The 26,842-nt window shown below is 47.5% G+C and overlaps 3 protein-coding genes and 1 pseudogene across 4 annotated transcripts; 1 reads left to right on the forward strand and 3 right to left on the reverse strand.

The window, feature by feature from the left end:
- Positions 1-2,823: 2,823 nt before the first annotated feature.
- On the reverse strand, positions 2,824-5,660 carry LOC150019068 (translocon-associated protein subunit alpha-like; annotated as a pseudogene).
- A 5,644-nt stretch (positions 5,661-11,304) lies between these two features.
- On the forward strand, positions 11,305-13,995 carry RNF26 (ring finger protein 26). Its single transcript, XM_090267901.1, has one exon. The coding sequence runs from the start codon at positions 11,823-11,825 to the stop codon at positions 13,101-13,103; it is 1,281 nt and encodes a 426-aa protein (XP_090124027.1). The 5' UTR covers positions 11,305-11,822; the 3' UTR covers positions 13,104-13,995.
- Positions 13,996-15,888: 1,893 nt separating this feature from the next.
- On the reverse strand, positions 15,889-17,575 carry C1QTNF5 (C1q and TNF related 5). Of its 2 annotated transcripts, none has more exons than XM_090267902.1 (3): positions 17,417-17,575; positions 16,804-17,060; positions 15,889-16,445 (listed from the first exon to the last, which is right to left on the reverse strand). In XM_090267902.1, the coding sequence occupies exons 2-3, from the start codon at positions 17,015-17,017 to the stop codon at positions 15,928-15,930; spliced, it is 732 nt and encodes a 243-aa protein (XP_090124028.1). In that variant the 5' UTR covers positions 17,018-17,060; positions 17,417-17,575; the 3' UTR covers positions 15,889-15,927. The 2 variants fall into 2 exon arrangements, with proteins under 2 accessions (XP_090124028.1, XP_090124029.1); XM_090267903.1 differs by lacking the exon at positions 17,417-17,575 and adding an exon at positions 17,337-17,410.
- Positions 17,576-18,188: 613 nt separating this feature from the next.
- On the reverse strand, positions 18,189-25,511 carry MFRP (membrane frizzled-related protein). The gene is given in 16 exon segments (XM_090267904.1): positions 18,189-18,413; positions 18,501-18,563; positions 18,565-18,629; positions 21,566-21,697; positions 21,843-21,884; positions 21,887-21,972; positions 22,464-22,612; positions 22,979-23,055; positions 23,283-23,408; positions 23,543-23,673; positions 24,367-24,580; positions 24,715-24,805; positions 24,808-24,881; positions 25,001-25,114; positions 25,229-25,331; positions 25,458-25,511. Coding segments are annotated over 16 exon segments (1,746 nt in total).
- Positions 25,512-26,842: the final 1,331 nt, after the last annotated feature.

The following is a 26,842-nucleotide window of genomic DNA, read 5'->3' on the forward strand; positions in this document are numbered from 1 at the left end:
ACAGGAATCAGGGCTAAATCTAGTTGTTTTAAGAGCAATTAGCAAGTATTTCCATCATGTGGCCAAGAGCAGCTGTGAGGTCAAATGCGTTTTTCAAAGATGTTTCATCTTTGGGCAGATCCAGAAATATTATTTTTTGCAAGATCCATGCTCTATAAATACATATTCTCATACATCTGAATTAATACACAAGATTCTTAGTTCATTTTAGCGATTCCGAAACCAAGTTGTTCAAAAGGCAAATTCTGAAACCATGGTTGATGTAGCAAATGAATATATCAAAACAAGCAAAACATTCATCCAAATATTTGCATTTAAAAAATAGGCTACTTATTAAGTGTGCTTGAACAAACCATGTGTGGAATTGAATCCATTTATTAGAGAGTTAGTTTCGGCTAAACACTGATAATAGAGAAGACCCCTGGTATCTGAGTTCTCAAGTGTTCTCAATCTATGCTAAAAAAATAAAACATGACAGTTTCTGAGGCACTAATTTGAACCTCAGAAGTGGAAGGGCTAGCATGTAAGGCCAATTACTTAGGAGTCAGAAGGGCTGGCACCTGTAACTCAGCTTTGCCATTGCCTCAGTACTATAAGGTATTAAATAAAACTCTAGAGGTCATTTAAATTTTGTAATTGCACCTCACTGCATTATGTTGTAATAGTTTCACAAATTTGGACATTCACAAAAATATCCAGGAATATATTCCTTGGGAAGGAGGGGTTTCTTTATTATGTTAAACAAACAAACAAACAAAACAACATGCAGTTTCTTCGAGCTCATAGAGCTTTTTCAAAATAACCTACTGATCATACAGCCCAATTTAAAACTCAAACACTTTATATTACAGGTATAGAAAGGTATTACTTCAGCAATGTCAACATACATAATTTGACACCTTTACCCCAACTTGCAATGTGATTAATAACTATACAATGACTTCTATTTTATTGTCATTGACTTTGGCTCAGATGTTTAAATACGTAAACAATTTGGAAAGATTTTCTGTGTTTTGTTTTGTTGTTTTTGTGTGGGCATGGTTGCAGGTGGGATTATAATGAAGAGTGGTCTGTTCATTATAATAAAGACAATCAGGAATTAAACAGCCACTAAAATTTCACCTATCATTTCTTTATGAAATATATGTGGAAGAATATGGCTTAAAGACAGGGAAAAATGCTCTTGTTTGTTCATAGCATTATACTTTACCCTTTATCTCGTCGGCGGCGGCGGCGGCGGCGGCGGCCGTCCGTCTCGAGAGACGATGGTGTAGCTTCTTAAGAGTCTATCTGCACCGCCGAGAATGGCTGTGCAGTCCGACTCGGGAGTGACACGGTATCTGTCTCCTCCCGTGTTGAATCGACATCTTGCGATGACGCTGGAGTGTCCTCTCCAGTGAAGCTGAAGCTACAGAGCCTGGGCAGGGTGATATGGAGGGTCTGCTGTTGCCCATGCAGCAGACCCCCCCTCTCTTCGCAGCTGAAGGGTCCAAGGGAAAGACGAAGTCAATACAGCTTGGCTTCAGGTGCGCCGCAGGAGTTGCCGGTGTTGACTACAACGTCAAACCGCCTTAGGGACTCCGGCTCCGTATTTTCTGTCGGGGTTTACTCCCTTAGCCTTTCCCCTGAAGAGGTATGCCGCAAGGCAGCGGAGGTTTTTTGGAATCAGAGTTTTCCTTCTCTGTACCCTTTATCTAGTTTGACAATAATACCATACTTAATCTACTACCTAAGGCAAGACTAACTTTCTAAGAGGATTTTATGAACTCCAATTTAATTTTTGTTCTTAGATATTGAGTGTTTAAAATTTTGGAATTCTTCAGGTTAACTTAGAAAAGGTTTTATCAACAACCAAAATCCCCAGAAGATTAGATAAAAAACAACTGGTTACTATTTAAAAACTACCTAACTAATTTTTATTTTACAGATCAGAATGAGTTGGAATACATTTCCGTCCCTATAAATTGACCTTTTGCTCAGCCTGTAGCCAAGGCAAATTTTCTTAAGCAAAATTATTCTGTTAAGGAAAGACAAAATGTCTTAAAAAAAAAAAAAAACCTAAGTAGGTATAAAATCATTCCAAAGCTATTCCTTGGGTAAGAAATAGAACAACAACGAACAGAACAACTCAGTTTCCACAAATAAACCACTTTCTTTTTGATAAAAAGGAGATGGGGTTGATTTTATATATCAAAATCAGCAGAATTTTCATGTTTCACAATTTTGTTACTAGAGATCCCCAAATCCCTTGAACTCATTTGGGAAGTGTTCTGAAGGTGCAAATTTTAGTAAACAGCAGCAAAATATCAAAACAACTATCTTGCTAAAAAGCAGCTGCTCCTGCTTGTGTCTTTAGAATACTAGTTGTAAAATAGCAACAATAAGAACCGAATCTTAATTTGTGTCATCAGTTGGAATTCTAAGGAAGAAGCAAATTGTTTTCTTTAGAATAGTCCAAGGCAGGACATTTATAATCATTTTGGGCAAGTATTGACTTTTGGGAGAAATTACCAGAAAATGTCAACAAGAAAGAGACAATAGCTTTATATTCAGTATTCTAAAGGCATGCTTCAGGTAGTTTAACAATGATTCTGGTAAGACCAGCTGCTCACATGCACACACATAGGTTTTAATGTCTTAAAAAACACAAATTCGTTACTTTAGAAAAATGAATGCAATGCACTTTCAGCAATATTATTTCCACAGACTGATTGCTCAGTCCACATGTAAGTATTAATAGTAGTTGCCTTCTATAGTGATATGGTTTCTCTGCACTAATTCTCTTCAGGGTGAAAAACACTAGGGCAGGTTAAGTCAAGACATTCACTCATCAGATCCCATTGATCTCTTCTGTGTTCATTTCCTGAGCAACCTTCTTGTTGAAGCTTATTGATCTAATTCAAAGTTTACTGAGGACTTCAACTCATGTCAACATCATTCTGACTTGATGCACCCATCTCACCTTCTGTATGGGTCTCTTGCACTTTCTAGATTCCAGCAGTTGATGAAGGCCAACAAAAACCAAGAACCCAAGACCAGCAAAGAACATATACATAAAGATAGTTTCTCCATCTAACCCATCCTCCCTTTCAGTAATTGTAACTGTTTGATTGAAGACAGTATCTTGAAATACATTGCTGTTCAAATCTTTGTAGTTCATATTGATGACTGGGCCAAAGGATTGTCTACCCATGGGCTCTGCAGGAATGAAGGAGTACTCAAAAGTTGCTGGTCTCTGGGGTAGCACTACAGTGTTCAGAGGAAGAGCTATGAAATTCTTGATATAAAGCTGGTAGTCCTCAGAATAACAGAATGAGGCATCTAGGGATTCAACAACAAAATCTTCTGTACCCTTATTTGTGAAGCCTACTATGGCGGAGGTGCCTCACACACCCTAGGCTCGGTTGGAAGTTGCTCTGTCCAGCAGATTCTTCGTGATCATGGTGGAGCAAATTATTACCCAGGACAATTCTTTATGTCTGGGGGAAGGAAGGTGACTGCCTCTCTAATGGAGAACAGCAGCTAGACCTTCATCCCTCATGCTTTTTATTGAGAAGGATACGCATGGGAGATACAAGATCAACATTCATAAATCATCAATAGCTTTCAGGTACCTAGGTTACAGTTAACAATAACTGATTACAAGTTCCAGTACAGCAGGTACAACAAATAGTCTGTGCCAGGGTCTATTAAACATTTTGACCCCACATTGGCACTAGGTACAAGGTTTCAAATACTCCCTGCTAGAGATTGTTTATACTTAATTATAAGATAAAGGAAAGCAGAGCAAGTTCTAAAGCATAATATCCTTTTAATTCAATCCCCACGGAAACCCTCTGAATGGTTTTTGGGTATGTCTCCCACGCAGTCATTGTTGAGACTTAAAGACAAGCACAGCTGGAGTGCTGGTGGCAGGTCATGCTCAGGCCGGGGCTATAATTCCCTAAACCACAAGGAGTGGTTCCCCACAGCCTACCAGGAATTTCACAATGTTATTTGCTGGAAAATCTTCTCCTTTCACAAATAGGATAGTTGTATCTGCACTTGGTAAAGTTTCAGGTTCACCAGAGACATCTTCTTCCTCTTTGTCTTCTGACAAATTTGTGGGTCATCTTATCCCACCCCTGCTTCATCATCTTCATCTTCAGTTATTGAATCTTTCACTAATTCTTCATCTTTTGTAAGATCCTGAGCTGCTGCTACTGAGCATCTAGGGCTGCCTTGGAGCAAAAGGGTCACAGGGAACGTGAGCCAGATCCAGAAATATTGTATAAAATATTTTCATTGTTTCAGTGAATTCCATCATGATCAGCACAATTGAGGTCAGGTCTAGTAACAAGCTCAATTATATGTACATGGTACAAAAAATGCTTCTGGACTCTTGGTCAAATTTCTGGCTTGTTCACCTTTATCTTTACAAACCATTTCAGTCCTGTTATCATGAACTTGCCTTCAACAATCTTTTAAATCAATGAATAAAATTGTAAGTTGCTTTTTTCAGTCCTTTCCTTAAGTCAAAAGTGGTTAAAACCAATTCAATATGTTTCATAGACCTACATGTGTATATATACAAAATTTCAAAACTATGAATATTGCTGTTGTCCTTCAGCCAATATTGAAAATACTGAATCAATTTCTGAGTACTTCTGGAACCACATGTTATTGGGCCGTTGGGTAGTACTGGGAGGAAACAGAGTGGAGGGGACAGGATGAAAGGAAACCTTCTATGAAAGGTTTTATAGTTTTGATTTTGGGACCTTGTAAATGATTTGCATAACTGAAAAGTAAAATTAAATGAAAAAGGAAACAAAATCCAACTCTAAAACCATGGCAGGTAATACAGATTTTACTAAATGCTTGATGGGGCAGTGAGAGGGAGGATTATAGTACACACAATGTTACAAACAATATTACCAAATTAGACATTCTTTCATGGTTTTATTCAATCTCTTAATCCACAAGCCACCACAACCTCTAAAAACCCCTTCTAGATGACTTCCAGTCACGATGGAGGTGTAGGTAGACATTCTTGGCCTCCTTGTGTAACCATAGAAATATTACAAGCAGATCTCAAAACTAATAACACCCAGAACCAGAAGAAAATCAAGCTGTATGGAAGTCTGACAACCAAGGATTTAAAGAAGACCAAGGATTCATCCAAATGAGTAGGAGGGGTGGAGTCATGGAGACAAGTAGAGAGGTGGCAGCAGCTGGCAGCAGATCAGATACCAGCAATACCTTAAGAGCAAGCAATCTCAGCTACAGGCCAGACCACGTAGCCCAGGGTTTCAGCAACTGGAAGACAGATCCCCATTACCTCTGGATGTAAAAACCAGTGGAAGTTGGGCTGGATTTTTTTCCACTTAAAGGGCCAGCACTGTCTTAAAATGTACACAAACCCACCCATTCTGGGAGTCACTGCTGGGACAGCAGTGGAAGGGTGCCAGTAGCACATGGGAAGGGGGTGAAGTTGATGGGGACTCAAATATTGGAAAATTTTAGTTTCAGGTAACAGCTTATAAGCTTAGTAATCAACGTATATAAAAACCTATTGTTTCAGGAACTGAAGGTATGACTCACTGTTACTCTAGGAGACCATAAGCAGTTCTACCTTTGTACCCCAGGAGGACTACAAGCAATCAAGATGGTATCTGAGCCATTGTACTCCAGGGTGAGAGACCACTGCCCAGGACACAAAGACTAGCCCCCAGGGCACAGATGAAAGAATGTGGCAGGTTTTATCTAGTTAACTTTTTCTCTGAATTATAAACCCCTTACTTACACTTTTTTTTCTCCTTATAAAAAGGGCCCATTTATAATGGAATTTAAGATGGTCTGTTAGGGAACAAACCCACTGTCTTCTCAGATCGTTGACCATCTGAATAAAGCGCCCATAAAGATTCAATTTCTGTTGCTGCTTATTAGGTCTGGTAGGTGACAGGCAACACAAACTCTGGCTTTTCCAGTTTCAAAGTGACTGGAAATGGGGCGAGCACCGGGTGAACCACCAAAAGCCAGGTGATGGCATTATCTCCTCTTTGAGCTCTCATCACACAGCCACAAAGTGGTGAAGCGGCATGCCTAACCTGGGCAATTACCTAAGACTCCACCCCACATAACACATAAACAAACATAGGGAGGCTGCTAAATTGAGGAGATGAAGAAATATGGCCCAAATCAAAGAACAGAACAAAAACCCAGAAAAAGAACTAAGTGAAATGGAGGTAGCCAACCTATTAGATGCAGAGTTCTAAACACTGGTTATCAGGATATTCAGAGACCTCCTTGAGTACAGCCAAAATATAAAGAAAGAAATGAATTACACTAAGTGAAATAAGAAATAATCCACAGGAAACCAACAGAGAAGGGAAGGAAGTGGGATTCAGACCAATGATTTGGAACATAAGGAAGAGATAAACACTCAACCAGAACAAAAAGAAGAAACAATAATTCAAAAAAAAATGAGGATAGGCTTAGGAACCTCTGGGACATCTCCAAACGTGCCAACATCTGAATCATAGGGATGCCAGAAGGAGAAGAGGAAGAACAAGAAATTGAAAACTTACTTGAAAAAATAACGAAAGAAAACTTCCCTAATTTGGTGAAGGAAATAGACATACAAGTCCAGGAAGCACAGAGTTCCAAACAAGTTGGAGCCAAAAAGGAACACAACAAGACATATCATAATTAAAATGCCAAAGATTAAAGATAGAGATTCTTAAAAGCAACAAGAGAAAAGCAGATACTTACCTATGAAGGAGTTCCCATAAAACTATCAGCTGATTTCTCAAAAGAAACTTTGTAGGCAAGAAGGGACTGACAAGAAGTATTCAAAGTGATGAAAATCAAGGACCTACAACCAAGATTACTCTATCCAGCAAAGCTATCATTTAGAATGGAAGGGCAGATAAAGTGCTTCCCCAACAAGGTAAAGCTAAAGGAGTTCATCACCACCAAGCCATTATTACAGGAAATGTTAAAGGGACTTGTTTAAGAAGAAAATCAAAACCATGAGCATCAAAAAGGCAACAAATTCACAAATATCAACAACTGAATCTTAAAAAACAAACAAACAAAAAAAAAAACTAAGTAAACAACCAGAACAGGAACAGTATCATAGATATGGAGATCTTTTGGAGGGTTACCAGTGGGGAGGGGGAAGGGGGAGAAATGGGAAAACAGTGCATGAATTAAGAAGCATAATTGGTAGGAACAAAATAGACAGGGGGATGTTGAGAATAATATAGGAAATGGAGAGGCTAAAGAACTTATATGCACAATCAGTGGACATGAACTAAATGGGGACAGGTTGCTGGAGGGAAGGGTGTACCAGGCAGAGGGGGGCTAAGGAGGAAATATTGGGACAACTGTAATAGCATAATCAATAAAGTGTACTTAAAAAAAAAAAAAAAAAACCCTTCTAGTTTCAGCTAGCATCTCTCACCTAGCAGAAAAACATGGTCCTTCAGAAACAGCAGAAACCAACTATTGCTCTAGCATGCCCCTTGGGGCCCATTACATCTTCTATTACAGAATTCTGCATCTCTAGGCTTTCAGTTTTCTCAATATCTTGTTTATTTTCTTCTCAATCACTGGGACTCACACTACTAAACAACTTGAACTTCCTCCCTAAAGTCAGCTGGTGTCAGTTCTTTCCATTAACATTCTCTAGTCTTCCTTCTCTGGCCTTCAAATAAATGATGACCCCTACTTTGGCAACTTTTATCTGAAAACCAGTGGAAGAGAAAGGAATATATCTAGTTTGTAGAGGTACTGCTTGAATCAAAACTGAACCACTGTTTCCATGATCACCTCAAGGGTAGTGGTTTATAACCTCTCAGCAGAAGCACCTTGGTTTCTTGAAGGGTGCCAGCCCAGCACTTCTTTGCCTCATGGTCAGATGGTACTCTAAGCCATTATGTTTCTAACTTAATGTAGTAATTCATTTAACACAAGAATTTTGGCCACACTTAAACCTTGCTTGCTCATATCTGGGTTGTCAGTTGAATCAAAGGTTGTGGCTCACAGTGTGGCTTTGGCTGAGTAACACCTCAGATCATTCAAAGGGGAGGCCTTGGTACCAAAATAATGGAAATGTTGTCTTATAAGATCCTGCCAACTCCACGAAGGCCTTTCTTGGCATGCAAAACTGGCTGGATAATTGCACGCAGTGCAGGCACATCAAGTTTGCTGAGTTTTATTTTAGACACATTGAGTTTGAAGCACCAGTGAGATATCTAAGAGCCGTCCATGTTCAGGAAGCAGTTGAAACCTGCACTTTGTAAGAGAGATTCAGACTGAAGACACATTTAAAAATCATCATGTAGTGAGAAGAGGGGTTATGACTAAAACAGAGACTATAGGAGAGGGTAATGTCCAGGAACCAAGGGTGTTAAGTGTTGCAGGAAGGCAGATTAAGAACTAAAGATGGATTAAAAACTTGTCACTGGGCTAGTAAGATTTTTAAAGAGGAAATGTTAAGAGTGGTGGGATCAAGTATCTTGAAGGGCAGGTGAGTGTATTCTCCAAGATTTAAAATTGGGGAAAAATGCACAGCGGATCAATAAAAACAACACCAGCAGCAATTACCATAAAAGACTGATATGTCTTTTTTGTTCCTACCATGTTTCTTTGTGTCCTCATTTTGGCAGCCTCCCTGTGTTTGTTTCTATGTCTTAGGTAGAGCTGCTATGACTCCCTGTCTTGGTAGCATGGCCTAATGTGTCTTGTAGGGTTCAGTGGCACAGCCTCCCCTATCACCCAAGCTGGGTCCTTGATGGGTGCCCTTTGTTTGGGCTGAGTACACCCTTCTCTTATAGTTGAGCCTTGATTACTGTTGGCAGGTCAACTGGAGTGATTTACCCAGGCCAGTCAGCTTCAAGTATTGACAGTGAGCACTGACGACCAACCTCCACCATCTGTGGAGGATCATCTGTGCAGGGTTAGGGTGGTAGTGCTCCAGCATGGTCTGTAGTTGTTCATTGGGTACACAGGCTCTGGGGTTTCCTGGGTGGTACAGGCCAAGGTCAGCTTCCAACTGTGTTTTTCCAAGGGCACTCTACCTGAGCTATAAAGCAATCTGAGATGGCTGCTACTTGTGCTGGGCTTGGAGATTCCCAAGCAAAGCCAAGCTATGAATCTAAGCTGTCTTCTGGTAGTGCTAGGGCTAGAGCTCACTGAGGTCAGCTGTTGCCTCTCATATGTGCCCAACCAGGGACCAAATCTGCCACCCAGGCATGTGCCCTGACCGAGAATTGAACCAGTGATCTTTTGCTTTGCAAGATGATGCCACACCAATCAGGGCAACCCACTAGTCTGATGATGAGCATTTGGGTTGCTTCCATGTTTTGGCTATTGTAAATAATGCTGCAATATTCTTTTTAATAGTGTTTTGGGTTTCTTCAGATATATACTCAGAAGTGGAATTGCTGGGTCATAAGGCAATTCCATTTTTAATTTTTTGAGGAACTGCCACAGGCTTCACCAATCTGAATTCCCAAGGGTTCACATTTCTCCACATCCTCACCAATACTTGTTTGTTGATTTATTGATGATAGCCTTTCAGCAGGTGTGAGGTGACACTTTATTGTGATTTTAATGTTCATTTCTCTAATGATTAGTGATGTTGAGAATATTTTCATATGTTTATAGGCCATCTGTATCTTCTTTCTGGAGAAGTGTCTATTCAGAAGTACCCAAAAGATCCCACCAAAAACCTACTAGAAGTGATCGATGAATTCAGTAAAGTAGCAGGATACAAAATAAATATTTATAAATCAGTTGCATTTTACACACCAATAATGTGTATTTTATACACCAATAATCTCTATTAGAGAGAGAAACTAAAAACTAAATCCATTTACAATTGCATAAAACAAAATACCTAGAAATAAATTTAACAAAGGAGGTAAAAGGCCTGTACTCAAAATTATAAGACATTAAAGAAGGAAATAAAAGATACAAACAAATCCATGCCTATGGATAGGAAGAAATAACATTGTTAAAATATCCATACTAACCAAAACAACCTATAGACAACGCAATTCCTATCAAATACCAATAGTATTTCTCAGAAAACTAGACAAATAGTTAAAAATTTTATGGAAACACAAAAGATCCTGATTAGCAAGAACAATCTTGAGCAAAGAAGAACAAGTTTTAGGTAGCACACTATCTGACATCATAATCAATTAAATCAAAACATCATGGTACTGGCATAAAAACAGACACGTAGATCAATGGAACACAATAAAGAGCCCAGAAATAAACCCTCGCCTATATGGTTAATTCATCACAAAGGAGGCAAGAACATACAATGGGGTTAAGACAGTCTCTTCAATAAATGGTGTTGGAAAAATTGGACAGATATATGCAAAAAATGAGACTGGACCACCTTCTTACACTGCAGACTAGAATAAACTCAAAATAGATGGAAGACTTAAATATATGACTTGAAACCAAAGAACTAGAAGAAAACACAGGCAGTAAAGACTTACATTTATCTTAGCAATTTTTTTTTCTGACATATCACCTCAGGCAAGGGAAACAAAAGAAAAACTAAACAAATGAAGACTACATCAAACTAAAAAGGTTTTGTACAGCAAAATAAACCATCTACAAAACGGAAAGACACTATTGAATCGGAGAAGCTATTTGCTAATGATACATCTGATAAGGAGTTAATACGCAAAATTTATAAAGAACTCAGACAACTCAATACCCCCTAAAAACAAACAACTAAATTAAAAAGCAAACATAACCTCTCTCCCCTCTAAACAACACAAACGTTCACTACTTTTGATTGGTTACAGGCAACATTTAGTGGTCACTAGGAGACGGCTGATTCAAAGCTTCTTAATTTAGAACATCTCATAATTTTTCTCCTGTCAATACCTCAGCTTTTTATCAGTGGCGCTTTAGGGAATGAAGGATTCAGGGAGGGGTGAAGGGGGACAGACACTTTCTGGAATCCACGCCAGAGTGGAGATGAAGGGTTCTCTACACGCAGGAAATTGAAGCAACAGCAGCCAAGGCTCTTTGGTGTTAGCAGAGAGCGCCAGGTTTCATAACAGATTTGGGATGGGGTCTTAATTGACCAATCACCGCCTCAGGGGGGGCGGAGATTTCAATCTGTCCCTGCCCCTTCGTTGAGCGCCTTTCAAACGGACCAATAACCGCTCGACGTTCCCTGCCGCTGGCCCCTGCTGATTGACCGGAGTTCGTCGTCCCTCCCTCTGGTCACGGCTCTGGCCCCACCCCTTCACACACAAGATGGCGGCGCGCAGCGGAGTGGAGGTCGCACCTGGGGTTTGCTGAGGTTGATTCCCTTTCCCACTCCCTCTTTGGGCGCAAAGTGCCGCGAACCCAGAGGACAGGGGCCGGGAGGGGACTGGGGCACCTGTGTAGCTGGACCGCGAGCCTGTGCCCAGCCTGCGCCGCCCCACCCGGCCCCGGCCCTATCCCAACCGTTCCCGGATCTCCTCTCCTTTTGACTCGTTTCCTGGCAGTGGTTCGCCACCACCAGGTCTCCAAAGCTGAGGCCTGCCCTCCACTTTAGAGATGTTTGGCCTCTTCCCTCCCAAACAACCAGCTTTCATAACCGAGTCTCCCGGACCAGCACCTGGCCCCCGTTCTCTCCACTGAGACCCACTCACTTTTAACCCACTCTTTTCTCAGATTCTTGATTGTCTCCCTTAGTTGGACTTATAACTTCCCTTTCAGATTAATCCCTGGCCACCCCCATCCCCCAATTTTTGGCAACCTTGCCAGCCCCCCTCAACCGGGAGCCAGACTTCCTTTTGACTGACCTCCGTATCCCTATCATGGAGGCTGTGTACCTGGTGGTGAATGGTATGGGCCTGGTGCTGGACGTGCTGACCTTTGTATTGGACCTCAATTTCCTGCTGGTGTCCTCCCTCCTAGCTTCCCTAGCCTGGCTCCTAGCCTTCATCTACAACCTGCCACACACTGTACTGACTAGTCTGCTGCACTTGGGCCGCGGAGTACTGATTTCACTGCTGGCCTTCATTGAAGCCTTGGTCCGGTTCACTTTTGGGGGCTTTCAGGCCTTGTGTACCCTCTTGTACAGTTGCTGCTCTGGCCTGGAGAGCCTAAAGCTCCTGGGACACCTAGCCTCTCATGGGGCATTGAGGAGCCGGGATATACTGCACCGAGGTGTCCTCAATTTGGTCTCCAGTGGCCATGCTTTGCTGCGCCAGGCCTGTGACATCTGTGCCATTGCCATGAGCCTGGTGGCCTACGTGATAAACAGCCTAGTCAACATCTGCCTCATTGGCACTCAGAACCTCTTCTCTTTATTGCTGGCCCTGTGGGATGCAGTGATGGGGCCACTGTGGAGAATGACGGACATTATGGCTACCTTTGTAGCTCACATTTCCAGCAGTGCTGTGGCCATGGCCATCCTCCTCTGGACCCCTTGCCAACTAGTACTGGAGCTTTTGACCTCAGTTTCCCACCTGTTAGCCAGCTTTGTGCTTGTCAATCTCACTGGTCTGGTGCTGCTGGCTTCTGTGCTGGCAGTAACAGTGACTGTGTTGCACCCGGACCTTACCATGAGGCTGGCCACCTGGGCACTCAGTCAGCTCCATGCCTGGCCATCTTACCACCGGCTTCGAGAGGATGTTGTACGGCTGTCTAACCTAGCACTGGGCTTGGAGGCTTGGCGCCGAGTCGGGAGCCGCAGCCTGCAGCTGGCAAGCTGGCCAAACTGGGGAGGGGCACCTGGGGCTCCCCAGGGTGGCCCTAGGAGGGTGCCCTCAGCCTTGACCTGGCAACAGGACACTCTTTCTGAAGCAGCGACCAGATCAGACACAGAAGAGGAAGTCAGAATGGCCAGAGTGACAGCTGCCTGGGGCAGGGAGAGGCTCAATGAGGAGGACCCATGGAAGTTGTTGAAGGAGCAAGAGGAGCGGAAGAAGTGTGTCATTTGCCAGGACCAGAGCAAGACAGTGCTCCTTCTGCCCTGTCGGCACCTGTGCCTCTGCCAGGCTTGCACTGAAATTCTGATGCGCCACCCAGTCTACCACCGCAACTGTCCACTCTGCCGCCAGGGCATTCTGCAGACACTCAATGTCTACCTCTGAAAACTTCCTCCCTCCATGCCCACTCCTCCAGCTCCACACTTCACACAGACCGATGTGCTAGGACAGTGTTAACACCTGAGTCCTGGATCTTGGATTGAAGCCGCTTCTGCCCCAAGCCTCTAAGCCATACATCCAGGACATTGAGATGGGATACCCTGGAAGACCGTGACCTGGGAAGGGGCAGGATAACGGCTTCTCTTGACTCTGTGGGTGGGTCCCTGTGATGCTGAGCATGGTGTGTCACTATGCCAGACCCCAGGACTCTGCTGTGGACACCTCTCCAGCTTGCCAGGACTCTCCCAAATGCCAGTCTCTGGGGCTCCTCTCTGCTTCTGGTTTTTCTGCTGGCGTTTTGCAGGTCATCTCCCTGTCCCTTTCCCACTGACTCCTCAGCTTTTGCAGTCACAACACATCAGTGTCATCTGGGTGTTTTGGTAACTCAAGGGCCTTGGAATGATCTTGAACCTTTGCTTTCAGCCAGAGTTCTTGTGCCTGGTAGGTTTTGGGGGTAGTATCTCTCAGGTGCCCTATAGAGCTACCACTTTTGCCTGTCATGATCTTATGAGGTACTCTCCCAACCTGATCCAGCAGTTGGGGTCAGGAGTTTATCCCTGGGGGGAGGGGTGTATCTGCATCTGGCTTTGGGACCATGAACCCTCACAACCCATCTCCACTGGGAGCCCCAGGAGAGAGAACCAGATTTCTTTTTCTATTCATATCTCTTTCACTCACCACACAACACAAAAAGGCATTCCCTTTCTGTTTGACCCTCCCTGTCATTGGGGAGGGTAGACTATGCACATTTCACTAGGGTCCAAACAGTAGGGGCATGCAGTCCCCTGAGCGGTCTTCTGGCCCAGTTTCCAGTGAATAAAGTTTTGTTGATAACTGACAGCCTGTGTGTGCATCTTTGCAAGGGTGAACAGTTGGTCAGGGTAACTGACACTAAAGCAGGGTCCTTCAATCCTGCTGCAGTCACAAGTGTGGTCTGTGAACTTGGTAGGGGAAGAGAAAAGATAGGATGGGAGCACTGTGCCTTGGGGAGAGCCCATGCCAGGTGTGGATGGATTAGCTTTCATTACCTCCAATTTGTGCCCTCGTACACATGTTTTGTTTTGTTTTTCCCCAGAAGTAAGCCCTATTAGAGAAAAATGTGAACTTTTTCATCCTAGGTTTTCCTCTGGTGCCACTCTTCCCAGGAAGGAACTTGGGTTGGGGTTCCTGTCACCTGGTGTCCAGTCTGTTCTGATTCCTGGAGGAGCTAGTGCTTATCTTTGTGTCTCTTGGGATAGAACAGTGCTGTGATGGGCTCTAGCATGGCTCTCCTGGTGGAGAGCAGGGAGTTGAAGCTCAGTACTCCCAATGCTTATTTCCAGGTCACTTAGCCCAGCCCCCGTTGGTCATATCTCCTCACATGACCAGCAAGAGAGGGGAACGTTTCCCATAACTGTTAAATCTAGGAGTATGCTGCCAGGAATAGCCTTCTGGAAGTGGAGGAAGTGGGAAAAGGGGTAAGCCAGAAAGAAACTGAGAGGCCCCTCAACTTCCTCTTGCATTGAGAGGCTGAGCTGAGGCAGACCTGGCAAGTCCTGGTTAGTTATTGGGTTGAAGTTTTGGGCCAGGGCTGGCTTCTGAAGGTCAGAGGAGGGGAGCCTCGAAGGCCTCAGACTTGGTGACTCAGCCCAACAGGGCTATGGCCAGCACAGCAGGGGTAGAGTTCATCCAGAACTCCACTTTGAAGTTGGGCCTATTGGAGGGGTTTTTCTTGCCTTCCTCCAACACCGGAGAGGGAGCTGAGCAAGGAGAGCCTTGGCTCCTAACAGTGTTTAATGTGAGGATAAATATTTTATGAGAGAAGATAAACTTCCTGAGCTGGGAGCAGAGTATCCTTTTCCCTCCACCCCCATCTGCAATTCCATTGGTCTGCCTCCACACCGTTTCTCACCCTAACCAACCTAGTAGTCAAGAGCTTTAGCTACCCAGGGTCATTGCTGCATTCTAGAGTTGGGGCGCCCTCTTGTGGTCATTTTAGAAACTACTTATCTCTAGACACCTGGGGATATTCCACTACCCTGGCAACGGGGGATAGAACAGTCTTCCAATCAGTCGTCTAGGGACCAAGCAAGCAGCAGAGAAGTCATGAATGAAAATCCCTGGCTCCTTTTTTGTTGATCAGAGCATGGGTGTGTGTGGTGAAAGTAGCCCTTACCCAGTTCATATGACATCTCTAAGTTAGAAAAAGATGTCCAGAGCCCCACAGCAGGAGGGTACTCTCCTCAGCTAGGTACTCCTGTTCACAACCTACACAGGGGCAACTCTATTTAGCTGCCTCTCATTCACTTGGGTCTGCCTCCTGTGTTTCCTGCTCCTTAGCTCATCCAGCTTAAGAGCCCTCCCTTCTCCTTCTATTTCCCCCTCCTCCCTCCTCAGAAATGAGGGCAACCCCCTACTAAAGAAGAATGGCTGAGCCAATCGGAGGGTTTTTTTTAAAAAGATTTATTGAATGATTTCTATGAAAACGGCCCAGGAGCAGGGAGCGAAGCAAAGGACCAGGAAGAGAGCACCTGCCATCACATCGCTCTCCTTTGGTCTTGGGCAGAAACCCAGCCAGTGTCCTATGCTGTAGGCCCTGATCTCAGACAACCTCTGTCCCCATTCCCTGCCAGTAGCAGGACAGGACAGGCCCCATTTTGCCTCTTAGTCATTCACAACATTCCAGCGGGCCAGCCTTCCCAGGCGAGGTGGCTAACAGTACCTCCCCGCCCCCATGAGTGAGGAAGCGCCCCCATGAGTGAGGAAGCGTAGGCTCACTTTCCAGTGGGCATCAAGCAAAGACAGGGGAGTTGTGCCAGTCAGAATATACCAGAAATCCAGAAAAGGTGCTGTCCGTCTTGATGCTGGCATAGATGCCAATATAATCACCCACACCCACCTGCACCCACACCTGGTCCTCGGGCTCCAGCCTCACCATGGCGCCCCCGGAGAGCGAGGCTGGCTTGGGCCATCCCCCAAAAAACTGGAAGAAAGAGGCGATGGACTCGCCATTCTTGACCAGATCGAACTGCAGGCTAGTCCGGTAGACGGTGGCATGGACCGCGAAGTAGTAGACCCCGGGTACCTGGCAGGTGAACTTGCCGGTGGCGGCGTCGTAATGACCCTGCTCATTCATCAGCACCCGGTCAAAGGGTAGGGGCGCGTCTAACGGTGGAGGCACCCGGCTCTCGGAGCGCTTGGCACTGAAGGCGGAGCGCGGCGGCACCGAGCACTCACCCGCAGGCCCGGTAGCCCCCATGGGGCCCGCTTCTCCTCGCGGCCCAAGCTCCCCACGGGGCCCTGGTGTCCCTGCGGGGGTAAGGGGAGAAGTTCGGGTGAGTGTAGAAGCCGGTCCTCCCGCAGCGGGGTGCGCGAAGGGCGACTCTGAGGAGCCTCCCAGCCCCTCTAAGACCCCCAGCCCGCCACCTGCCCCCCAGTCCCGCCCGGCTCAGCAGCCTCCCTGTCCCCGCCTCTCCGTCATCCCGTGCCCTGTAGCGCTGAGGCCGACCTGGCCGGCGGGTCAGAGGGTTTCATGCGTTCTGACCCCGCAGGCTGAATCACTCCTGTTCCCTCTCAGGGCGGAGCGGCGCCCCCTGGCGGGGATTCCGAGCCCTGCAGAGCGGGAGCAGGGGCCTTGCCAGCTCCGACGTCCCTTTGGCCCTCTTACCCGGCCTCCCGCTCTCGCCTTTCTCTCCCGGGGCCCCGGGCGCGCCGTCACGGCCGTCTCGGCCATCACGGCCAGGCAGGCCCTGACTGCCGTGCTGGCCCGGCGTGCCTGGAAGGCCAGGGTGCCCGGGGCACAGGCTGGGAATCTTGTTGTCGTCCAGCGGGGGCGAGCCGGCTACTAGGTCCAGGAGCAGCAGGGCGAGGAGCGGTCTCATGGCGCCGGCACGGGGAACCCGAACGCCGGGGTCCTCTCGCAGTCTGTGGGCCGGGCAGGACAGGAGTCGGGTCCACAATTCTGGGACCGGCCTTGCCCTCTACCCCAGGGCAGCCGAGTCGATCCCCACACCACTGCCATATCCCTGGAGCTGAACAGCCGTGGGGACACAAAGAAACGGGGTGTCCCTAGACCCGAGAACCCTGATAGTACAGCTGAGAAGGGAGAGGCCAGGCCCCTCCCTTAACCCCCACCCCGGTCTGCGCCTAGTCGTTCCCACAGTCCCCTCCCCCATCCTCATTCCCTTTCACTAGGCTCACCCCCTTCCCTGCTCCCGGGGCGGCTCCCTCTCTCTATGGCCTCCTTCCCTGTGCTTGCTACTTCGGACCCTCCAGCCGACCTCTGCTCCCGCCTCTGCGCTTCTCTCCAGCCAGGCGCCCCGAGCCCGCTTCGTCCCCCCGGTTCTGCCTGGTTCGCTCTCTGCCTGTTCTTCTCTGCTCTACTCTTGCCAGACTCCAAGAGGAATCCAAGAGCTCCCTCCGGGAAATAGCAGGGAAATAACTCGTGGTGTGCCAGGCGTCCAGCCAAACTTTGGGGGAGGAAGAAGGGGGAGAGAGACTTGAATCGAACACAGGCAGAACTGTGAGACAGACACTGAGGGCACCTACTGCTCCAAGGAGCTGGAAGGAGAGGGAGTGCAGTGACAGAGACTAAGACAAGTCTCCAGTCCAGGAGAAATATAAGCTGAGAACTGAACGTGGCGAGTTCTAGAGGCAGAGAAACAACTGGATACCCAGAATTTAGAACAGGGCCTGTCACAGTTACTAGGTACTCATTGAATAAATGAAAAAGAAACCTGGAAAAGCAGATGGAGAGGGAGAAGGCAGAAGACGGGAAATACGGGCTTGGGTGAGAAGCAGTCTAGATTGTCAATGGCACAGCCTGGAGGTAGGCCTGCTGCCTGTGGCAGCTGGTGCTAGTAAAGGGACAAGCAAGGAGTTGGGAGAGTGCAAGGGTCTCATTAGCCTGACTGAGGACTTCTCCCCTTCCTTGTAAGCCCCAGAGATGATGAGCCAAGTTCCGTGCTGGTCCCCTTTCCTTTATTCCCCTGCCTGCCCACACTGATAGGCAAAGGCGGATGGGCAGGCAGAGTAGAGGGATCTACTTCAGCATTAGGGCTGGGCACAAGCTTCCAGGCCAGCTGCCTCAGGCAACCTGTTGCAGTTGAAGGGCCAGGGGGTGCGCAGCAGTGCCAGGCCAGACTGGCACTGGTGCTCTGCCTCCTGGCAGACAGAACGGCAGGGAGGAAGAACACTGCCTAGTGAGGTGCAGTAGGGCACCAGTAACCAGCAGAGGAGTCTCTGGAAATTCTGGTAGCAAGGTAGACTTATCAGGCTCTGTGGAAGGAGATCATCCCTCAGGCAACCTGCACCCAGTCTCCCTCCCCTTCCTGGGGGTTCCCTTTTTATCTCTTCACAGAGCACCTTATAACCTCTGAGGACTTCCATCACTTTCTCCTGGGTGGGTATGCCAACCCAGATGTTAGGGGAAGGCCATGGTGTTATAGCTTAGCCCGATGCACATCTCCACTTAGATGGGCTCACAGACTATCTCTGCAAGAGTAGGAAGGGGGCTTCACTGCTGGGACCACTTGGCTATGTAACTGGGGGCAAGTCACCTAATCACTCTATTGGGTCAGACGGGGGTTGTGTGAGAATCAAAGGAGATAAAACGGAGAGATTTTTTTTTAACCTGGCTTTTTTCATTCTTTGGTGTTTTTCTTTTTTAATTTTTAAATATATTTAAATATATTTTATTATGTTGTTACAGTAATTCCAACTTTTTCCCCTTTGCTCCCCTCTGCCCAGTACCCCCCCTTCCCTCCAGCAGACTCACCCCCCTTAGTTCTTGTCGTGCATATAAGTTCTTTGGCTTCACCCTTTCCTATATTATTCTTAACTTCCCCCTATCTATTTTGTACTAACCGATTATGCTTCTTAATCCCTGCACCATATCCCCATTTCTCCCCCTCCCCCCTCCCAGCTGATAACCCTCCAAATGATTCCCATACCTATGATTCTGTTCCTATTCTGCTTTGCTTAGTTGGATTTTGTTTTTATTTTTTAGATTTAGTCGTTGATAGTTGTGAGTTTGTTGTCATTTTAGTGTTCATAGTTTTGATCTTCTTTTTCTTAAGTAAGTCCCTTTGACATTCTATATAATAATAGCTTGGTGATGATGAACTCCTTTAGCTTTACCTTGTCTGGGAAGCACTTCATCTGCCCTTCCATTCCAAATGATAGCTTTGCTGGATAGAGTAATCCCGGTTGCAGGTAGCCTTTCATTACATTGAATACTGCTTGCCAGTCCCTTCCTGCCTGCAAAGTGTCCTCTGAGAAATCAGCTGGTAATCCTATAGGTACCCCCCTCCCCTCCGTAGGCAACTCTCCGCCTCTCTCCTGTTGCCCCCAGGACTCTCTCTTTCACCTTTGGCATCTCAATCATGATGCGTCCTGGTGTGGTCCCCTCTGGGTCCAGTTCGCCCGGGACCCTCCGAGCTTCCCGGGCCTGTATGACCATCTCCTTAGCAAAATTTGGGAAGTTTCCCTCATTTTTTTCAATTCTTGCTTCCTCATTCTGCACTCGTTGACTGTTTTTCTTCCTTATGTTCCAAATCATTGATTTGAACCCTGGTTTCCTTCCCTTCACCATTGGTTTTGGGTGGATTTTTCTTCATTTCACTTAGCATAGCCTTCACTTCTTCCCTTATGCATCTGCCATACTCAAGCATATCTGTCAAGCCTGTGAGCATCTTTGTCACCAGTGTTTTGAATTCTGTATCTGTTAGGTTGCCTATCTCCTCGTCACTTAGTTCTCTCACTGGAATCTTGATCTGTTCCCTCTTTTGAGTCATACTTCTCTGTCTCCTCATCCTGACAGGCTCCTGTTTTTGTTTGCCTCTGCATCCCAGGTAGAGCTGTCGCTCCTGTTACGTTGTGAGGGGCAGAGCCTTAGGGATTCCTCAGTACAGGACAACCTGTTTCACCTGTTGTGGCGCTGTGTGTGGGGGAGGGGTCTGAGAGGGAACAATGCCGCCTTCCCAGCACTCGCCCCTTTTCCAGACACCTCTACCACTTCCACACCAGATTGGCACCCCTCTAGCTGCTGCCCTGGCTATTGTTCCCAGAGTGGGTGGGTCTGTGGATGTTCTAGGACTGTGGGGGCCCTTTAAACAAGTGGACTCTGTTGAGACTGGCAGTTTCGGCCTCCGCCCCAACACCCACTGGTTTGCACAGTCAGAAGCAATGAGGCTTGATTTTCCCCGGTGCTGGGACCTTGAGCTGCAAGGTCTGGTGAGGAGCTGGGAACGCTCCCTAGGTGTCCCTCCTGACTTTTTTTTTTTAAATAAAATTATTTATTTGTTTTGTTTATTTATTAATTTTTTTAGAGAGAGGGGAAAGGAGAAAGAGAGGGAGAGAAACATTAATGTGTGGTTGCCTCTCACTCGCGCCCCCAACTGGGGACCTGACGTGCACCATAGTCATGTGCCCTGACTGGGAATTGAACCAGTGAGCACTTGGCTTGCAGGCTGACACTCAATCCACTGAGCCATAGCAGCCAGGCTGTCCCTCCTGACTTTTTAAAACGTGTGACTGCGCTTTCCACTGGCCTGCCCACTGCCACTGCTGCTGCCGCCACCACACCACATCCTCTCTGCCCTGGCTCTGCCCCTCCTACCTGTTTGGATGAGTATTTCTTCTTTATATCTTTGTTTGCTGGACTTCCATGCAGTTTGATTTTCTGGAACTTCTGGTTATTTCTAGTTTTGAGGTAGTTGTATTCCTTCTTAGTTGTGGAGGGAGATGCAGTGTGTCTGTCTACACCTCCATCTTGGCCGGAAGTCTGGAGAGATGTTTTACACATATTGAGGATTCTGTTATCTTCCAGAGCCTGCTCTAAGCATAATTGTCCAGCCCTGGGCATCATGCAGTCACCTCTTTGATCTCAAGGAGCACGGGGCACCCGCATTAGCAGAGACCATTTAGCATCAAGAAGGAACTTCCCTGATTTCACCTTCATCTTAAAAAAAAAAAAAAAGATTTTATTTATTTGTTTTTAGAGAGAGGGAAAGGAGAAAGGGAGGGAGAGAAACATTAATGTGTGGTTGCCTCTCACACGCCCCCAACTGGGGACCTGACGTGCAACCCAGGCATGTGCCCTGACCGGGAATTGAACCAGTGACACTTGGTTCGCAGTCTGGCACTAAATCCGCTGATCCATGCATGGCAGTCAGGGCCCACCTTCATCTTTGAGGTAGGCTGTGGAGTGGGGCTTTCTCTCTCTTTCTGTGACAAGACTGGACTGGTTCTTGAAGGCTCAACCATTGATTCCTATTTAACTTGGGGGTGACACAGAACTTTGTGGAGAGTCAGGATAGTGAACCCCTGCCCCCCAATTAGGGAGGATAGGGATAGCCCTTATGAATGAGTACTCAGCCTGCTCAGGCCTGCTAGTCCTTGTCCATGGGTCCCTGATGCAGGCTTCTCACCTGGGGGTGGGAACAAGGGGCTGCTGCACTTGTCATTGCTGCTGTCTGTACAGTCTCTCCATGTGTCACACATCCACTGTAAACTCTTACACCCTCCGTCCTGGCAGAAGGATCCTCTGGGTCCACAGGGGTCTGTAAGGCACAGGAGGAATTGCAGTGTCCTTGGATATGTCTGTCCTCCACTGCTTTCACAGTGTCCTGACCAGGATCCAGAGCCCTTCCCTATTCTCCTGGAGGCACCTCTACTGTGCACACCTGCTTGTCCAAGGGCACCTACTCTCTGTGGCATTAAGAGCCTGGTAGATGGCTGGGAACCCATGCTGCTGATTCCATGATCTGTCCTAAGGAGTACAACCAGTTGGTGATGTGAGGAGACGAAGCGAGGGGGCAGCTCTGCTCCACAGAACCTGCACAAAGCAGAGAGCAGTCCTGGCATGGCGTTCCCGGCTGACTGGGGTGCACTGAGGCTGCACATAGACCTCACCCGGAGCTGGGTGCTTTGGGCTGATGCCAGAGGTGGGGGGCATATCCAAGTCATGGAGCTTAGCATCTGGTGAGGAAGACACATGTATTCAGTAGACAAAGTACAACATTAAACAAACTGCTTTTCCCCTTCAAGATGGGAAAAATCAGTGAGTGTTCCTGAGGTAAGTGGAATTGGACCCACAGATGGGAGAACTGGGAAAGGACCTCCTGGATAAGGGTGATGTAAGGAACAAAGGCTTTAAGGTGAGAAAGGACAAACCTTTTTTAGGGTGACAGTGACGAGACTTCTGGTTTGGAGTTGCCAAAGAAAACGAGGCTAGGGAATAAGTTGGGCTATTTTGTAGGAAGCCGTGACTGTCAGACTATGGAGGCTGGGCTTGATCCTGGGCTCCGCCCCCAGCACTGCTGATACCTGCTCAGGAGGCTGAGAGCCCCTGAGTTGCTGGTCTCATACACCTCCACGTAGTCAAACTTGCACTGTTCCTAAATTTGCGGGCTGAATTTCTGGATCTGTAGTTCTATGCCATGTCCAGCAGGAATTGAGATATGCCAGGTGCAAAGGTAGGGGAGGGTACAGATGGCATATTTCACAGGTTCTTTCTGTCCCAATCTAGGCATCCAGGCTGAGTGCCAGAAGGCCTTCCTCACACCTGCAGGCTACGCAGGGCACGCCCATCCAGCTCTCATCATTGGTGCTTCTTCAGATAGGAAGGGCCTTTTCACATGACTGCTTTCAGAGATAGGTTTATTGAGCATGGGAACATCTGGGTATGTGATAGGTGGTGCTTAATAATGCTCTCTCCCTGCCTGCTTGATCTCTGACCTTCCCAAGTACGAGGCAGTGTCTATCATGCTGTTCCTAGCCACACTAACTGGGTGCTCAGGTGTGCCCTCAGGTGCCACACTGGTCTCCCCATGCAGGTTTACCTTTTGGTGGAGGTACTCCTGCAGGTAGCTGGTAGCAGAGAATTTGCCTTGGAGCCCAGTCAGTTTCCCCCCACATCCTGTAGAGAGGATGAGGGGTTCATAAGTTGGCCAACATCTCTGCCTTTCCCCAACAGGGCCAACAGTAACTGCAGAGGAGAGTTTTGGTCATGCCTGTGGGAAACAATTTCGAGGCTAGAAGAATTACCAGGCAGACTTGGGGCTGGGCCAGAGCTGGGGAGCTCAGCCTGAATCTGGATCAGATGCCTGAAGACAACACCCACCCTGAGGCTGGTGAGGCCCATACCCAAGAACTGGGCACTGCAGTTGTTCTTGTCACTGCCATCAACGCAGTTGGCAAGACCACCACACACTGAGTCAGGTATCAGTCAGATGAGCTGGTCACAGGGGAATTCATCATGGGCACAGCTCCCTGGGTGGGTGAGTGGAGCATCTGGGTTCAGAAACACCAGAGTCTCCACTTATTTTGCCAGTGCTGAGAGTGACTGGAGGTGAGGGAAGTGGATCATTGACAGGTAGCTGGGGACATGGTGGGAAAACACTCACCATGCCCAGGAGCCACAGCCTGGTACCAGGCATAGAAACCAAATCCTTCCACACTGATGTCAGAGATGAAGGCTACCCAGAGGTAGCTGGCATTGGTGTTGAGTGTAGGGGGAGGCACCCTCCCACACACTCTGCAAGAAGCCAAGTCAGGGATGATAGAGGCTCAGAGCCCAGGGCTAACCAGAATGGAACCTGCCTGAGCCCTGCAGTCCTCTTTCCTCAAGCCCCAAACTTGTGATAATGTGGTCAGAAGTCTCCTTTCATTTCCCAGGGAGCTCTGATCTTCCTAGCACCTGTATATCCATCCTTGCAGCCTTTGTTCATGGGAAAGGAGGTAGGGGCTTTGTTTTACAGATTTGGAAACCGTGGTTAGAAAGGGGAAGTGAGCCCTGGCTGGTATGGCTCAGTGGATTGAGTGCTGGCCTGTGAACCAAAGGGTCGCCAGTTCGATTCCCAGTCAGGGCACATGCCTGGGTTGCAGGCCAGGTGTCTAGTTGGGGGCATGGGAGAGGCAACCAGTCAATGTATCTCTCACACATCGTCTCTTACCCATCAATGTTTCTCTCCCTCTCTTCCCATCCCATATCTCTAAAAATAAACAAATAAAATCTTAAAGAAAAGAAAAGGGAAGTGACCTTCCCAAGGTTATATAGCAGAGCTTGGGCAGGTTATATAGCAGAGCTGGACCCAGAGGTCAAGACTCTCAATTTCCTCCCAGTCAAGCCTTTCCCCTTGTAGCTCCCTGGCTCTGCCCTCCAGATAGTGACAGGATAGTGATTCAGGACAGGACAGGATTGGGATCTCCTGGGGGCAGAGGGACCCACCTGAGGAGGGGGCCTTCAGGCTCGGGGAAGATTTCCAAATGACCAGAAAGACAGCAGGCCACACTCTCTATGCTGAGAGCTTCAATATTGAGCTGTATTACATGGTTTGTGGACACCTGGATGTACCACACGCAGTGGGCATTGGGTGGGTAAGGGACTGGGTAGTTAGGGCTGCGGAAAAAGCCCCTTGGTCCAAGAAGGAGGCCCCCACACAACAGGTTGCAGAGAGAGATGTTAGAGTTTAGAGCTCAAAAGGAGAAAGACCCTTTTTTTCCAAGGTGCCTCTTCCTGGCCCCCCTCCCTCTTGCCATCTTGGGCCCTTCAGGGAGATCTGCCCTTAGTACTCACCAGACTGTGGTGTAGGGCTCATGCCTGCCTCCTGCTGCCCTTTAGGGATCCCAGTTGCCTGAGAGGTGGTAGTGGTCATGGTACAGGGGGTGGGGGGGCAGTGATGGTGAGACCTCTGGCAGGCAGTAGATGATAAGGGGCCCCAAATGGGGGTTCAGCCTGCAACTCTGGAGGCAGGAAGATGGGGAAGTGGGGTTCAGAGCAGCTGGATCTCTGGGAGATGGGTAGCATAGTTCATGGAGTCTCATTTGAAAGCCCTTCTCCCACGCAGGTCACAGGTACTTATGGGCCAGGATGATGGCAACCAGCAGCCCCAGCAGCAGGAGCAGCAAGCTGGCCAACAGCAGGACACACAGCCAGGAGAAATGGCAGTCTGGTTGTAGACCTCGGGGATGCCAACCTGAGGCAGGCGGGGTAGGATTTTGAGAGCCCCTTCCCTCCAGCATTCCTCACAGTGCCCCCAGCTCCTGGGCCTCTCAGTCCTACCACCAGATCATCCCCCTGAGGTGGTTACCATGCCAGGGAGCTCGAATGCTACAGCAGGCATCCTCCTGAAAGGCCAGTGGAGGGCAAGATGGCCCTGATTCAGGCTCAAAAGTAGGATTGCAGAATTCAGTCTGAAAGGAAGAGACATTAAGACTGAGGGCAAGGTGGCTGCACTGCCTGGTAGGTATGTACACTGGGCACTGCCAGCCCTAGGCAGGCAGTTGGGTTTTGGAAGAGTTGTTCTTTGTGATCCTTACCTTACTCAATTCTGCTGACTCCACACATAGGATGATGTCTGACCAGTCTTTCATGGCTCAAAGCTCTGCATGGCTTTCTGGAGTCTTTACAAAAGCCCAAGGCCCCCAAGGGCTCACTTCCTGAACCCAAAGCCTCTGTCAAAGGAATAGCCTGTGCTTCCTGGGGGTATGGGCTACCAAACTAGGCCAGCTTTCAGGTCATAATAGGCAGACTGGCTTGGGCTCCTGGCTACTTTGGCTCTGTGTGAGAGAAGAAGGAATTTGCAGCCAGAAGGAATTTGCAAGGGCATGAAGTGGTCCCTTAATCCAGCTGAGCTGAGGATGCTGAGGTCACTACCCTGGCACAGGGCAGCAGTCCATAAAAGCACAGGCAGTGGCTGAGAATATCCCATGGAAGACACTAGGTACTCTGTGTGTGGGGTATGACCAAGCATGTACTGAGTCAGCACTTAAGGGGTGCTAAGAGGGAAGAAAGACAATGGGGGCTGTTTTGCAAGCATGAGGGAGTCATAGAAGCTAGGAGCAAGAATTTGGCAGCTTTAAGGCCTATGAGTCCTAAGAGCCCTGGACAAAACCATCTGTCCACTGCTCTTCCCCATTAGGGTGACTGGAGCATTAATCAAGCCTAGGTCTGTGGAAGGCCCCTGTGAAAGCACCTATGTGACCAGACAAGGAGATAAGCCATCATAGGAAGAACATGGTATGTACAGGCTGCTTATGTGTGCTACTGTGAGTCGGGGAACTTGACAGGTTGGCTCCTTCAGCCTGCAAGAGAAAGGACAGAGAAGAAGGAGAAGGTGCCTGAGGCCTAGGACAGTGTTGGTCAGGGTGGGCCCCTCAGATGTGCTGTGGAGTCTGTTGTTGCAGGATAGGGTACCTATGCTCTCTCTGCAAACAAGATCATGTCATGACTCTTTCTCTATCAGTGAAGTTCTCTTGGAAATTCTCAGCCTGGCCCAGCTGTCCTCAGGGAGAAGGGCAAGGGATGGTTAATCTGATTTGGGTCAGTCATGCTCAGGCCGAGTCAGGTAGGGCAGGAAGTGGGGAGGCAGCATAATTTCTGGCTCCCGTCTGTTGAATGTCTCTTATGTGTTAGGCCCTAGGCAAGAGGTCTTACATGCAGTTTCTCTCTTTTAGTTACTCAATGAGGTAGCACAATTTTTTTTCAAATGACAGCACTAAGATTCCAAGAGGTTAAGTAACTTCCCCAAGTTCACATAGCTGGTATGATACAGAGACAAGAGTTGAATGTAGGATTAGCTAAATCCATAGTGCACTTTTTCTGATACCCCTCTCTCACCCTACACAGGAGCCAAGGTACAAAGGAGGAACAAAGTGGGGGAACTCAGTGGGGAGAGAAAAAACAGAGGAGCCAGATGCTATGA

The sequence above is a fragment of the Furipterus horrens genome, unplaced genomic scaffold (genome assembly GCF_987537825.1).
Source record: "Furipterus horrens unplaced genomic scaffold, mFurHor1.1.pri manual_scaffold_2, whole genome shotgun sequence".
Taxonomy (NCBI): Eukaryota; Metazoa; Chordata; class Mammalia; order Chiroptera; family Furipteridae; genus Furipterus; species Furipterus horrens.

Excerpts from the sequence above, each read along its gene's own strand:
- RNF26 (XM_090267901.1), top strand. The coding sequence starts at position 11,823 with ATGGAGGCTGTGTACCTGGTGGTGAATGGTATGGGCCTGGTGCTGGAC.
- C1QTNF5 (XM_090267902.1), bottom strand. The coding sequence starts at position 17,017 with ATGAGACCGCTCCTCGCCCTGCTGCTCCTGGACCTAGTAGCCGGCTCG. Across the intron at positions 16,446-16,803 it reads AGGCGAGAGCGGGAGGCCGG|GGACACCAGGGCCCCGTGGG; the intron begins GTAAGAGGGCCA and ends TTACCCCCGCAG.